General features: G+C 36.7%; 1 protein-coding gene across 1 annotated transcript in view; it reads left to right on the top strand.

Annotated features, from left to right (window-relative positions):
• Positions 1-590: 590 nt before the first annotated feature.
• The window catches only part of LOC115233093 (DE-cadherin), a 177,190-nt gene continuing 161,588 nt past the window's right edge, over positions 591-16,192 (top strand). Inside the window, exon 1 of the mRNA XM_029803322.1 lies at positions 591-1,072. Within this exon, the coding sequence (XP_029659182.1) occupies positions 970-1,072 (103 nt within the window). The 5' untranslated portion in view covers positions 591-969. The remainder of the gene's footprint in view (positions 1,073-16,192) is intronic.

Here is a 16,192-nt window from a genome sequence, read left to right as displayed (position 1 = left end):
ATAAATAAATTATAAATTATATATTTGCATTTATTTGTTCAATCAATCTTTATTTTGTTCAATCATTCTTTATTTCAGTTATTTTGCCAAGAAGTAGATAAATTGACTTTTGTTATTATTCTACATGCAAAACTGAAGATAAAATCGTCGAAAAGTGAATACGAGATATTTCATGTCTTATCTATAATATCCTACTCGAAACATCCAAGAAAATGCAAATTCTTACAAAGAATTAATTATCACAAGATTCATTTTAAAAATAGCGGAAAGTGTCACGATGTATATAATAAATTTGCCGTAATAAATTCGAGTGCCTGAAAAAAAAAAAAAAGATATAATATCGCACTGTGCGTTTCTTTTCTAGGTCGACATGAGAGAAGAGACGGGCACGGACGCGTGGTCGCTCGTTCCTGAACGAGGATCAACAAGTAGCACCGACTATAGTGGGGGAGAGCTCTGTTTGAATGCAGCTTGGAGAGGGTAAAGGATAGAGCTAGGCCGAGCGGGTGGGGGTAGTGTTGTACGGGCGGAGGGGGAGGATTCGCAGGCGGGCGGGAAGGGAAACGAACCGAACGAACGCGTTCCCGTAGCTGGCTTCAGTCGGATAGGCGCGTTTGAACGGCGTCGGTCTTCTTCGACATACTTGACAATCGAGTTTCACGCGGAACGCGGAGTTCGCGGCGTCTCGCGTGAATATACAGTATACGCGCGAGTGTGATCCCCGAGTGTGCTTTTGGTTTCGTTTTTGCTTGATTTTCGCGAAGGGAGAAAAGGGGAGAGAGAGAAGGGACAGCGCGATGAGAGGCGCGTGTGCAGGTGGTGTACAGTGACCGTTGAAAACCGACGATAAGAAGGACACCGGCGCGAAGAAGAGGACAATAGACGGCGTTGGTCTACGCGGGAGACGTTTCTCGAAACGAGATTCTCGGAAGGGAAACGGTGGACGAAGAGGAGAGAACATCGCCGACGATGATGGGAAAATGTATGGCGCGATCCGGGGCGAGACCGCGGCCCTTTCTCGCGCTTCTACCTGCCTTCATCGCCTGCGAATTGCTACTCTGCGGAACTCTCGGTGAGTGAGGCATATCTTTCTCGAGGTTATTCGTTACAAGACGCTTCGATGTGTGGCCCCGTTCGTGTTTCAAATCCGTGCTCACCGCGCATGCGCGAGAGCGTCGCGCGAGCGCGTGTTAGTGCCTCGAAGGACGAGTCGCGCTCATAAAGAGAGGTGAGGAGGAGAGGGGGGGTTGGAGGAGAAGAGGGGGGGGGAGATGTTTCTCACAGCGGGGCCTTACGCTGGGACTTATTCACGAACCGCCGCAATTCGTTGAAACGAAGCCACGCATTGTCGCGCGAGCTTGCGGTCATGCTCTTGTCGTTAGACCGGCGTATCCGAGACGAAGAAGAGATAAAATGTACAATATTCTACGAAGAAACTGAAGGTGGTTCTCTACCACGCTTCTGTGAGAATGACACGAGCGTATATAACGGACGCCATGGGACGTCTATCGTACACAACGAAGCGTCATGTCAGCTTCGACTTTTGTAAACGCAATAGCAATCTCGGTTATTCGACGTAAACGGATAAATAAAAATGTCGGAGTGTTTACTTCTTAGAAAGATATAGAATTCGCAGGGTATTTTTTTGTACTTGGAAAAATCAGAATTCTCATGGAATTTTATTGGGACGCGGAATTTTTTTGAAAAATTCTCTCCTTTATAATTTTGCTCTTGCAATCCTACTGTAAGCAGTAGGCAATCTGCCAATAAGTTAAGTTGTGAATTATGTGTTTGATATATTATAAATATATATCTATATCGCTGTTTATATATTGAATGTCTTAACAAAATATTGAATATACAGTTCATATTCTTTATTTTAATTTTTCGTGATAAAAAATGAAAATGTTATGCAAGTTAAAAAATTTTTATCTTAACGAAAGTTATTCAGTATTTTTTTCATTTGTAAATCTAGCATTCGAAACTTGTGACTTTGTGTTTTCCCTTTGTATGAAAAGCATTAGAAAACGGGTGCGATCAGAAAACTTATTTTAGGAAATTGCATCAAAAATTTTTTAAAATATTTTCTTTACCTAGAATTTAAAACAAAAACCTGGAAAATCATGGAATTTTCAGAGAATTTTTTTATATAATTTGAGTAGACACCCTGAATAAAAATATTGAACAACAAATGATGGCGAAATGAAAGAAACGCAAATCAATCGGAAATTTAGTCGAGATTCGATTAGATTAATAAAATCAATAATTAATTGAAATTTGTTTCACCTGTGTACTGGCTATACGATATTTATAGCTAAAGCAATCCGTGCAAGTTTTAAATTTCAATCAAGCGTACAAATATGGAATAATCTTTTGTAGGATTAAGTAATTATATAGATGGAATATTATTTCGACCAATTCAAAATATCTTAAGTAACTTAAAATACAGGATCTAATATTGTCGGATCATATTACGTGGATAATAAATTTTCTTTTTAATTTTGCAATTTGGTTGATCTCGGTCTTATTATTATATTTAATTTGACAAATCCAAATTTTAATTTATTTACTCTATTTAAGAATATAATGATATTGTTCGAGAAAGCACAGACTCGAAAATTTATGCTTCCGTTATTTCAAAAACGTAAATGATTTTTAAGAGCTTGATTGAAATTAATTGATCTAAATTTCGTAAGGATGTTATCTGGTGCAGCAAAATTTCGTTACATCGAATATCAATTATTGTGACTTATATTTTTGAGCGATAATCGATCGCAATAGCTACAAACTTCCGCGTACGGTTAATGACTCTTTGCAATGCTTACGTAATCTTATACGATGCGAGGTTAACGTTTAACCCAGATGTTTTCCCCACGAATAAAACATCACATAGATTTAAAATAATTTACTGTAATAGCAAATTTCATTAAATCGTTATAACCACGATACCTTCGCTTTATTTCTAATTTTGGTTTGAATCGCTTTGCAATTTTGTTAATCAAGATGCGCGACTCGCATCTTGTAAATGACGTGCACGGGAGCAGAGAAGTAGGAAAATTGCTAGAAAAATCAAGTCTTGTTAGGATGCAAGCTAGATAAAAAGTTTCAGAAAAAAAAAAGAGTTGCGCTCGCCAGGCGATTTGCGCTAAAAGAAGACGCATTCGAGCGAATAACGTTGTTTCGGTCGCACGTGACGCCAGAAAAATGTAGGTTTACGAAAAATTTTCCCGTCACGATCCCAAAGGAACGATCGATGAACGTCAAACGGCAGTTACTAATTTCGGTGCCGCAATCAGGATCGTTAATCTGTTTGTATCGACAATTGAGGGAAAAAATTAACTTATTCATATAGCTTTTTGATAAAAAATGGCAATTATAAATACTCGTGAATCGTGTAATAGTAAATTTTTTACAAAGATATAAAATTTGATTATCGGGGGTATCGGATCTTTAGAAATTACATATTTTGCATTTATTTTAAATCACGATAAACTCGTTTCAAACATGATATCAAGCAAAGGAATTAATGTTTTATATCACGAATAAAACTCTTTTGCACGATATATTCCCCCTTTGTAATTAAATAATTAAAATAGATTTTTTACAGAATTTAATTATACGGTATTTTTATCTATAAACGTAGAAACATATAGTTTCTACAAACTTTGTTTTTTTTTTTTTTAATAATTTGTTATCGTTTATAAAATATTGCATTTTTATAACTGAAACGTTATACGCTTTTTTTTTTAACCCCGGGCTACACACTCATAACAAAGGGTTGCGAAACCAAAATAAAAAATATAAATAAATTTTGGTATTAATTTAGATATTGCAGAATTTTGACCCATGGTCCTCCAAAGATTGTTTAAAACAGAAAATATGTAATTTGCAAACAAAATCTCAAAATTTAATTTTTAGATTTAGCCAAAAGTATAATAGCTCAGATAAAAATAGAGTTCCAAAGAAAGTCTCTTTTATAGATCAGAAAGTTAAACGAATCCATTGATAAATTTGATCAAAAGATCGATGAATGAGAGCAGATTGGGATGAAATTGACTCACCCGTTTGTTTACCCGTAAGTAGGAAACGAGCACAAAGGGATTACATATACACACACACAAAAGAGGGTTCCTCTCGAGATACGCTCTCGATGTTTCTCTTGATTTAACGAGATGGTTTACCGCCGTATTAGGTGACGCGACTTATCGTGGCGCGAATCGCGAGGGGAAGCGAAGAAAGGAAGTTACTCGGTGTAGGTGTGTCGTCTTTCCTCGTTGAAATTCTCGAACGCGGAATTAGTTTAGCTGACACGCCTAATGCCCGCGATGTTTGCCGACAGAGCATGGCATATTGATGCAGTAAGCCCGATGAATGACAACGCGATGTAAAATGTTCTTGTCAACGAACTCCGCGAGTCTGACGAAAATGATCAAAGCTCAAGATATTTTGCGATATAATTAACTAGTAACAGATAATATGTAAACAGACACATATCTAAGATTGCACGAGATATCAAGACTATTCTTGATATTGTCTTGTCTTGCCTCGACATTCGAGACAAGATTTTTAATTAAGTATTTATTTTTAATTATCAAGACAATACCAAGATTAAAATTGTCAAGATTATTGGTTTTTAAAAAAGCTAAAATATATATATTTGTATGTAAATTAGATGAGAAAAAATTATTATATTATACAGACTCAAAAAATTTTATTTGATGAATAAAAATATTAATGTTAATAAATTTAGAAACAATAAAAATTATTAATAAAATCGAGACAAGGCAATACAAGACGAGATTTTTGCTACCAAGATTCACTCAAGACCAAAACAAGATTTAAGTTTCTGAAAATTTTTAATACCGATACAATATTTTTACGAATATTGTCTTATCTTGAGTCTTGTGCAAACCTACACACATTTTCGTCGAAGCATTTTTTTTCTTAAATATCGTGAAAAAAATGTGTGTGGGACGTTTTTAAAGCTAATTGTACATCGCGTACAAGTTATTGAAGGATCTGTCAATCAATATTTCTAAAAACACTTGTAATAAAATCAGCTTTATAAAAATGCCATGTGCGTGATATTTCAGTATCTCTCTGACGGGGCTTGTAACAGAGTCGTATGACTAATAACATGGTGACCGTTCCTGTTGGCTGTGTAATATCCTGAAATATATTCTTTCACGTCCCTTTCCTTCTACATGAAAGTCGTATCGCGCAAATAATGTATGAAAGATATCGTGCTGCACGAAAAGAATAAAGAACTGCTTTCTAAAGATATTAAAAATTGCATTTTTAAAGCGTTTTTAGTAGGAAACGTTGAACATTAATGTTGGTAAATTTTACGTCTCTTTCCGTGAAAACTTCGCGGAATCTCATTCTGTCTCGGACACAAAGGGTTGAAAGGTCGGAGGGGTCACGATGCCCGTGCATAATGGTACGATCGAAGAAATGAGAGAATTGCGGACACATTATCGATCTCTTCCGTATCGCGACTATTGTGAGAGTCGCAGAGATTTGGGATCGTCGCGAGCGTATCTGACGGGCGGAAATTTTGGCGGGGCCGATTGGCAAAATTGATAATTGGATAAAAGTTACGATGTGCCAGAGATCGTAAAGGCGAGCGAAACGACCTTTCTCCCAGTCGGAATTGCTGGAAAGCTTAGCAACAAATGAGCAACAAATAAAAATATTAATTAGAATTGATTCTGCTCATTCTGTTCCGCTAACTTATAAGACGTAAAGCATCGTAAACGATTTGGAGTCGCACGTTGGAGTCGCTGTAGCAAAGAGTAACGAAGAAGAAGGATTCTCCGGGTGCCCCGGGTCTCATGTACCCTGTGTGTTCGCGGTTTTATTACCTCCGTAGCTGCGGCTGTATCCGCATCGTAATCCTTGAAAGGTATTCCGGTTGTCTTTGTCTTCATATGCGTGACTTGATGTTTCGCGGTAGCATCCTACCGGAAAATATAAAGCGTATACGGGGTCTCCCAGATCATTTTTCATACGCGAAATCTTTGCACGATGTATAGCCGATATTTCTTCATCGAAAATATAATGGGGGAGTATATTTGTCAAGGTAAGTTTTCTCATTTTTCAACAAGAAGCATCTTTGCGATTAATTCTTTCGCATTCCCGTGCAAATCTGTTGAAGTTTTAAATTAGATGAAGCTTTACTTCAAAGTTTCTTAAATAAATTTAAGAACAATTTTTGTCAAAGAAAAATCAATTCAAGCATTATCGCAGACATTAATCACGCGGAGGATTGATTTCAAGAAACTGGGACTGAGACACCCTGTATATCGTCCATGTAGGCGTATATTTCGCCTGTAATTTTCTGCGATAACGGTGCGTAACGTACAGAATGTATTAGAATAGACCGTAACTGCTTGCATTTATCGTAATATCGGACTGTAAAATTAATGTCCGGAACAGAGAAGCTATCAGGTAGATCAATGTCGCTAAAATTGTTCGGGTCGCTTATACGATTATAGTCAATTGTCCTTATTTTGTCTTCATCGATCGAGAGTTCAGTAGGCTGTCGTACTTCTCGCTTCACTCTCGAAGAATCATCGATTTCGTATTTATTATGCTCGACAGGTGAATTAAAAATGATACATGTGAGATCATATTCGCTCAATGAATAACCACGCGCGATCCTGTCTGCGTATATGTGTGCGTATATGTATGAGAGAATCGGTGTTACTTTTATTAGTATTAATTGACACGAGATCCATCTGTGAACGTCTTCATTCAGCCAATCAGTACCGTTTTGTACGAGGATTCGGCCCGAGAGGCCTTCGACCAGCTTTGATGGCATGATCTTGAATACTATCAGGTAGTTTTGTACTTTCTCCTTGAAAGTCGAATTCTTTTTCTTGTCCTCCGAGCTCGAAAGCACGATGTTTTTTATTCAAAAATATCCATATATATTTCTTTATTATTATAATATTGTTATTATACTAATATTAATGTTGGCCCATTTAGAATATTATAATTATACAATAATTAAATGTAACGTCAGTATAAGATATAACACAACCTTTGAAATAATAAAAGACGGTCTTTTATTCCCATTGAAAAAAAAAATAACAGAGCACATGTACGCATTTTTGCTCTTTTCACATTGGCACGAATAAAGATAATGATATCACAAAGAGAAAAAAAATATGTATGTTTATAAAATAAAAATTATTAAATGTTATAAAAAATTATATATAAAATAGAAAATTATATATTTTTTATTAGTTTATATTTTTTATTTTTTTTGTATTATTATTTTTAAAACAAAAATGTGCACGGTATTATGGAAAGAGTATCAACATTTGAACAAGATCACTGTTCTTACTTGATTTCGAACCGGTTGGAGATCGTAAATGTCGGTATGCGAGAGAGATAGAGTGAGACGTAAACAAGTGTACAATCCAGTGGGGATTATGCAAACATCGGGGAAACGCTTGGCCGATTCTAGAATTACGTTGGCCATAGTCGCCGAGCGGACGGCCGGAAAAGAACAGGAGGTTAAGGGGGAGAGAGAGAGAGAGCGAGAAAGAGAAAGGGAGAGAGAGAGAGAGAGAGAGAGCGGGGCCGCGTACTTTTCGACCAATCTCACGGGCTTGGTCATATTTTAGGGCGTCCCAAAGTCGCTTACTCCATGTGAATCTCGGAAACATAGAAATCACGCGGTTAGAAGTTCAGGCTGACTTCGAAAATTGTGCCGCGCGTAGATTCTCGCGAAGATGGATTCGCGTGTCGAGTATTCATATTTGTCGTCTTTGTTTCCGAGAAGTAATTGAAATCACGAAACGATTTATCGCGGTCAGACGTTGATTGTGTAATTAAGTTATCTTGATTTCGACATCTTGTATCATATCAGAATAAAACATTAAGAAAAATCATCTGTATTAATTATACCGTTTATATCGTGAGTAACGTTTTCTTTTTTTTTTATTTATTTATTTTCTTTATTTTCTTTATTTATTTATTCATTTATCATATTTAATTTCATACACTATTCATTAGAGTATGAATTTATATAACTCATCGCGCGCGTGACATCAGCAATAAAGTCGAACAGATTCGATCTACGTATCAGTCAGGAAATTATTACTACGCCAAGTTAATTTCGACGCGATGCGACGTCAGTCGGCGAGCTTGAAGTTTCGCGTTGTCTATTCGCGAATTGCTTATCACAATGGCAGATTCGAGCGCCGCGAAATCGTTCCTTTGGCGAGCGGGACGCGACAACTGCTAAATTGCACCCGTTCTCCCGATTAAATACGTCTGCAGATTAGCGGCTTAAGATTCCTCGCAGGACTTGAGCGTGGATTTAATGCGCGGATATGCTGATTTAATTGGTCGTAGTCGGAAGGACGGGGGAAGGGGACCGGAGAGAGTGAGCCGGGTGAGAGCTCTCGGGACCGAGATCCGCGATTGTTCGCGAAATATTCTGCGAATTTAATAGGTTTCGTTTCCTGCATGCCTCACGGCGATGAAACAGCGCAAGGTGGTTTAGTCACGTCTCGCGCTCGAATCATCGACGATTTCTCGATCCGAAGTAGAGCTAACGGTGCACGTAACATAAATCGACATTCGCGGTCTTGTTCGCGCTTGGTATTCCAGCGTATCGAGGATAGTTAACTAAAATCACCAAACGTCAGTTGGAAAATTCAATTAAGCTCTCTAACAGTTGATCAACTACGTCGACTGTATAAAGCACCTGCGTTTATTATTATTAACTGTCTTTACCGTGCGCGAATTAATTTTCTTGGGTACGTTTCTTCTTTGCCTAAAGCAGATTTCTGTATTTATGTTTCTATACGCATTGTGGATTTAAAATATCATCCATTTCGGCTCATGTTTGCGATTTGAAATATGTATTTCATCTCATTTAACAGAATGTCTCCTTGGAAAAAGAAAACCTGGATTCCCCAGGGATTTCGTTTTTAACTTGAAAAATCAGAGGATTCTCATGGAATTTTATTCGAACTCTGGGAATTTTTTTCAAAAATTTTCTCTGGTCATTTCGTTCTTATATTACAAGCATCGACAATCTGATTGATCAATGATTGTGTGAATTATATATTTCAAATATATTATAAATATATATATTTCTCTTTGATTATATATTTATTGTTATAGCAAAAAATACTGAGTACACATTTTTTATTGTAATTCTTTCAGTTAATAATAGAAAATGAAAATATGATGCAAATGAAAAATGCTTATCTTACAAAAATCATTCAGTTCTTTTCAGTACATTTTTAAATTTAATATTTAAAATTTAAGTGATTTTTTTTTTCTTTATATGAGGGAAAAATATTAGAAAACGCACACAAAAAAAAAATTATTAGAAAAAATTCTCTAATTTTACCTGGAATTTTGAAAAAAAAATTACCTGAAAAATCAGGGAATTCTCAGGAAATTTTTTTACAAGCTTTGGATAGACATCCTGTTTAAGTCTCGAAAGAACGAAATATTTGCATTATCGAACTCGCACCGTTATCTAACTCTTTATCAGCAAGAAAAGAATAATCAATCACTGTAGGAGAATCGACTATTTGTGAATGTTGAGCGCGATAATGATAGAAAAAAATAAAATATATAGGTAATCGATCGCTCTCTCGTGGTTTTTCCGTTAAAAGAGTCGCGGAAACAAATCGTCGTTTTTTTTAATGTCGAAACAGTCGATCTGAATGCATTTTTTGTCTCGGCAATCTCGGCCCGTTCCTCGTCGAACGAGTCCAAGATACTGGCGCGCGATGCTTGGAAGGAATAGTGAGAGTGAGACACGGGACAAAGGCAGAAAAGAGAGGCTGAACGGCCAGAGAGGGGTGGAAAGGAGAGTCGAGAGGACAAAGAGCGCCTGGGGTCGCCGGCCGTTTGTTGTAGGTGCAGCGTGTGTAAGACAGTGTTTCTCAACGAAGGCCTCTCTCTCACAAATTATAGAAAGTATCTGGGGGGACAAGAATGCGTTTACATTAAGTTCATTCCGTCGCGATTCGTTATTCTCTTTTGTAAATCAGAATCTCATTTTCCCCATGACATATTGAGACAGAAAGAGAGAGAGAGAGAGAGAGAGAGAGAGAGAGAAAGAAAAGATTTAATTAATCACAAAACTAGATCTAACCGTATTGTGACGTCGGTACAGCTGGTACGTAAAATTCGCTCTGAATACAATTTTCATTCGTTTCAAAGTAGACTTGAGAAATTATAGACTTCACTATATTGCTTTCAACTTTATACGTTCGTTTGCAAGTAAAAAATTGCGCGAGCCAACTGTCGACAGCGGCTTACAGCTGTGCGCAGCTTTTCATTAACGACGCTCTCAGCGGTGGATGTATTTAATCTCGGCACGAACACGTACATACGCAATGCTCTCTCGCCGTAAAAACCGTCGCAAAACATTCGTAAATGGAGCTGTACCTTTAACTTTTCGCATGTACACCACGAGTGGCTTAAATACTCGTCCTCAGAGGACCGTCGCTTTGCTCTTGACATCGTGGGATTGTGAAATTAATGCCGTGCATTATGACACGTGAAATGTTTCATTCTCCCCGGAGTTTGTAATTATAGCTGGTGACACGATCGCGTTGACTTTTTACGCGACCCAGCAATTTCGATCGGAATTACAAAATCACGCGAATCTTGATATTATTACTTGCAGTCTTAATATTTTATATTAATTTAATTTTGTATTATTTATTATATTAATTTATTTTTATATTATTTATATTAATTTTGCAGTCTTAATATTTCAATATTAATTCTTCTAATTTAATTTTATATTATTTATTATATTAATTTATTATATTAATTCATTTTTATATTAATTATATAATTTTTGCAGTCTTAATATTTTAATATTAATTCTTTTTATTCAAAAAAAGATTGTGAAAGAAAGAATTATTTTATTCGTTTAAAATAGATTTCCATCGCTGTCGTATGTATGAATATCAAATTAAAAATTATGTCAATTATTTTAAATTATTTTTGCTCCGCTGCTCCGCTATATGTAACGCTGTTTCATTCTTACATTAATGCTAAAAACAGCTCTTACCTATAAAGTCGGATTTAATCTCACCTTTTCAGAGTAACCGTTTATAGAGCGTGCAATATATTATAATTTTATTAGAATTAAATTAGAATCTCTCAGGCGATTATGCTCAGCGTTAAACGCGTGTCAAGTACGCGAGTTTTTCATACGTGATACTAAGCTGCCTCGCGCTTTGAGAAACACTGTTGCAGAACGTATAGTTGCAGACGACAGACTTCTCGACCGCAGGGCTGCATCGAGTCGTTGCGAGGCCCCATGGGTGTGCGGTTGTGTCTATTCTCATGTCAGTCGTTCTCAAGTCAGTCGTTCCACGACTTTTCATGGACGGCATAAACGGGCACGTCCCGGTGTCTCGCGATGTTCTCGCCTTTGAAATTCCCTGTAATCTCCCGAGATAAACGAAGTATCGATAGCGCGTATCTACGGTGACGTGGAAGGGTACGTTATCGTTTCGTTAGATAAAAATACGTTAGATAAAAATATATATATATATATATATTTTTTTTTTTATTTTTCTGACCTCGTGTAACAGAAATAAAATTTTTTAAAGCACGATCTTGTGCTCGAAATACTTGCGAAATATTCGCGTAGATACGTGACCGACCGTATTCGCGATAAATATGTCTTTCGACGAGGGTACGAAGGAACTTTACCCCCAGCGCGCGCCGGGGGTAATGCGGGACGGGGGGGGGGGGAATAGCATCCGTCAAATTTTATACGCGGGAAAAGTTTACGAGATGCACGGCCAACCGGGCTCGGGGCCCGGCGTCCGTAATGGAATTTACCTACTTACAAAGCGGAGAAACGTTACGGGCGTGTGAATGATTTATAAGTTGGGGGGGGGGGGGGGGGGGAATAGCATCCGTCAAATTTTATACGCGGGAAAAGTTTACGAGATGCACGGCCAACCGGGCTCGGGGCCCGGCGTCCGTAATGGAATTTACCTACTTACAAAGCGGAGAAACGTTACGGGCGTGTGAATGATTTATAAGTTGGGTTTTCACTGTGTCTCGGGGAAACGCACACTCTCCTCGGGGTGGTTAAGATTGATTTTTTTACGAGGAAGATAGATCGCGCTATCTCTTTCAATTACAGCGAGTTTAGTCGTCCGACGTCTCGAATGACGCGACGGCGAGCGAGCAAGCTTGCGAGGAAACAAAGTACTCGGGCGAAAACTTGTCGGAAGAAAAAAAAAAAAAAAACAAGGAACAAGGGATTTTTTAACGGCGAGACACCTGTACGCGAAGAAACTCAAAATCGACTAAGCAAGCTCGGCAAGTTTTCGCCCAGCGTAAGTTTTCGAAGCATGAAGCGCAAACAGCGGAAAATAGAAAAGATGCGATTGTCGAAAATTCAGTTGGAAGCTTCGAGTGTTGTGGCATATATTTATCTTTTTTTTTTTCCTCTCCATCCTCTCGTAGCTTTACCTGCGTCCGTTTGTCTCTTCCTTCTTGTCTTTTTTTCTTTCTACTCTGAATGTCACCGCGACAACTCTCAGGTTTTCGAGATATCCCTGGTGGAGGAAAATCACTGATGCTACGGCAGGGGGTTCTCGAGTGATTCAACCTGCGACGTCTAATGTACTTTCGTGACTTTGCGTGGAATGAGACAGTAACGTAGTTGTGCGTCTCGAGATCCTTCTCTTCTTCTTTTCGCTTGTAGTATAATTACCTTACTTTACCAGAGCATATAATCTCCAACATAAATTTTTCGCTTTTTCCTCACAAAAGCAAAGATAATTATTCGCACTTTTATTTTATTTTAAATTTACTCTTTTATTTTTTTTTCATGATTAAAAATATATAATTAAGGATGTTTTACAATAGTAGCAAAAAACTGTTAAAATCAGAAAAAGAATACATTTCTTACATTTAATACTGTTTGAAAAATCAAGTAAATAAATCCGGATTATAAAAAGAATTAAAGTCTCACAAAATAATATGGTTTTTGACGTCTTCGTAAAAAAAAATAATTGTAATTAATATTTTTTCTGATTTATGACAAAAACTTTTGATCGTGAATATTGAAATCAACTGCAAAAAATAAAAAAAAACGAGTAATTTGCAGAAAGAGAGAGAGAGAGAGAGAGACAGATAATATTTTTCTACAATTTTTAGTAAATAACTTTTAAACGAGTAAGTGGATTTAAATCAAGTTTTGCACAAATATTTATTAGAGTTTTCTTAATATATGTAAAAATTTTTACTATTGGCAATGTTTTTGTTTTGTCAAATTTGTCAATAAATACACGTTTTTTCATAAGAATCAATAATAACTTCAAACTTAAATAATTTCCAAACCGTTAAGAGAATTGTGCTTAGGTTTTGCACAAATACTGAAAAGAAATAGTAAAACAGTCTACGAAATTTTCATATTTTTGTCAATATTTTGACATATGTCACATACATCCTTAAGTAGGATTTATATATAAAAGATCTTTTATATTTGCAATTTATCGATCAGGTTAAATTTAGCACAAGTTGGCTTAACGATACCATCGTAATAGACACTTCGCCATCCTGTTTTTTTAGGTATCCGATTACAGTCGCTATTGTCAAAGACGTTTCGCATACCGCAAATACCGAAGGCGTTACATTTCATCGGGCGTTCGATGAAGCGTAACGCGTAAGCATATGTAACGAAGGGTTCGTTAAAGCTCAGACAAATCGCACTCTCATTCCAAACACACCGGAAGGTATATGATAAAATCAGCACGTAAAACACGCTCATTTTGTAGAGCGCAAATATCCGTAATACGATAACCAAAGCGAATAATAACGCGAGAAAAGCGTAACTGAAACTTGGCGTTTACGTCGAGTTAGCGATTTACTACTCGGTGCACCGCGTCTAGTTTATTCAGTTAAGCGCAGTTGATCCTGTCGCCGTGAAAATTTACAGCAAACGAACCGGCAATCGCCGCGTGTTTGCGTAATGTCACCGCGGATTCTATTATAATCTCTTTGTCCCTCTCGGTATTTTATCGATATATTTCTGAAAGTATTAAGCACGCGCGCGGTTTAATATTAATACCGGGAAAGAGATGGAGAGAGAGAGAGACAGTATATCCTCATGCGCGCCAACGATGAATTAATGGAGAAGGGATAATTTTGGCGCCACAGGGACATTAGGAACCTTCGGTCCCTGACGCGGCAGTAATTCATGTCGCGACCATTATCGTTCTAATCCGTTCTAATTGGCTGGATTTAGCGGTTGCATCGCCGAGTTTAGAAACCCGGCGAACGTCCGTCAGAAATGACTGCTCGAAAGCGATGTTGACGTCCGTTCGATCGCGGCCGAAATACATTTGCATTCGAAAATCGTCGTCCCCGCCACTGACTGTCAGTCGTTTATGATGAACGGAGCTCGTGACACGCGTAGACAGAGGAAATGATTTGCATACAGATTTTCTGAGCACGCGTTCGAAGCTGCGCTCGATTGTGCATTAGCTTTAGATCCATTTACCGATATCCATTCTTTCGATATATCATACATCTCTCTCTCTCTCTCTTTCTTTTTTTACGATATATTCAATTCTATTTTTTACAATATATATATACATATTCAGTTCTATTATATATATATAATAGAACTGAATATGTATATTGTAAAAAACAGTATAATAAAATTATAAAAAATATAAAATTATTGCATTAAATTATATGTTCTAGACAATAAGATTTTAAGATCGTGAATAATTTCAATCGCAAAAAGAAAAGTAACAACTACGCGCGAAATGTCGATTGATTTTTTTTTTTTCGAATCGGATGAATGAGAATATTGAATATTTTGTACTTGACAATGTGCAACGATAATGCATTTAATCATGTATACTATGCATATTTACGATGGTTTTACGATCTCGGTATATCCGGTAATGCTCGATATAAATTTGTTATCAACGTAGAATAGAGAATCGATACTTTAACGCTCGTCGTTAGTCTTCATTAGCGTTCCTATGAGGCCGAAGACGATAGGATCGTGTTTTCTATGCAAAAACGCGAAATTGGCTCGTTTGTCGACGAACTAAGAAACTATAAACGATCAAAAGATTTACATTTATAAAATGTTAGATGTTAATTTTTTCCTTTTGCTCTATGAAAATGCTTATATATACCATTTTAATTTTTAAAGAGTACTTAATTAGAAATGTGTAATATTTTTTTTGACACATTTTTTTATTAATGTATATGTATAATGTATAGTTTATGATATATTCGGCTTGCTGTTCATCGTGGCCATTTTTTTTCCTCGTCGATGTAACGTTTTTTCTTTTTTTGCCTTTGCCCGTCCTTTAATGATTCATCGTACAGAATCATAATTAATCGGGACATTTCACAGTACGCTGACTATTATCGTTGCAGAGATATATTTGATGTGCTACCAGCCTTGACTTTTTTTCGTCTTGAAATTGAAACAGGTGACATTTCAGTCGAATTTTCACAGAAAGTTTGGTTGTAACATCGGCTTTGCATGCAATATGCACTCTTGCATTCGCAGTTCTAATTACCTACGAGATACGAGAGAGAGAAGCGAAATTGCCTTTGCAGACTCTCGTCTACCAGTACTTGAATTAGCAACTTATGGTACGTCATATGCCACGTTTAATTTACCTTTATTCGCTACTGATGCCGATGGTCTTAGTAGGTAAATAGTTTTTCAATCACGGCGCTTTAATTACAAGATGCACTCGGAATATTTTGTCGTTGCTGTTTGTATGAATACGGCCTTGGCTGTTCTGTAAAGAAGGAAAGAAAAAAACTGTGGAAACTGGAACTTGTTGAAGCAGAGAAATTGCGCGGACTTTTGTTCTATTTTGCATTTTATGATAATAAAAGGAACTTCTCTCTCTCTTTCAGTAAGTATGTACCAAAGAACGAAAATTCTCGGGAATTCAATAAAGTAAAAGGTTCATCTTCATAAAGGTTCACGTTTATTCATTGTGACATTCATTATAACGTCAACTGTACGCTCTCTTTTCTATAATATTAAATTTATTTTATAAATTATCCTTCACAATATTGGCAATATCAATTGCATGGAATAAATCTAATAAGGCAGCCATTGCCTTTTTATCTTTGATACATTGATAAGACGAGTTTTGCAATAATTTAATAAAAAAAAAAAAAAAAAAAT

Source organism: Formica exsecta, unplaced genomic scaffold, assembly GCF_003651465.1.
Source record: "Formica exsecta isolate Colony F162 unplaced genomic scaffold, ASM365146v1 scaffold160, whole genome shotgun sequence".
NCBI lineage: Eukaryota > Metazoa > Arthropoda > Insecta > Hymenoptera > Formicidae > Formica > Formica exsecta.
Note: the sequence above shows the minus strand (reverse complement) of the source record. Positions and strands in the feature narration are given on the sequence as shown.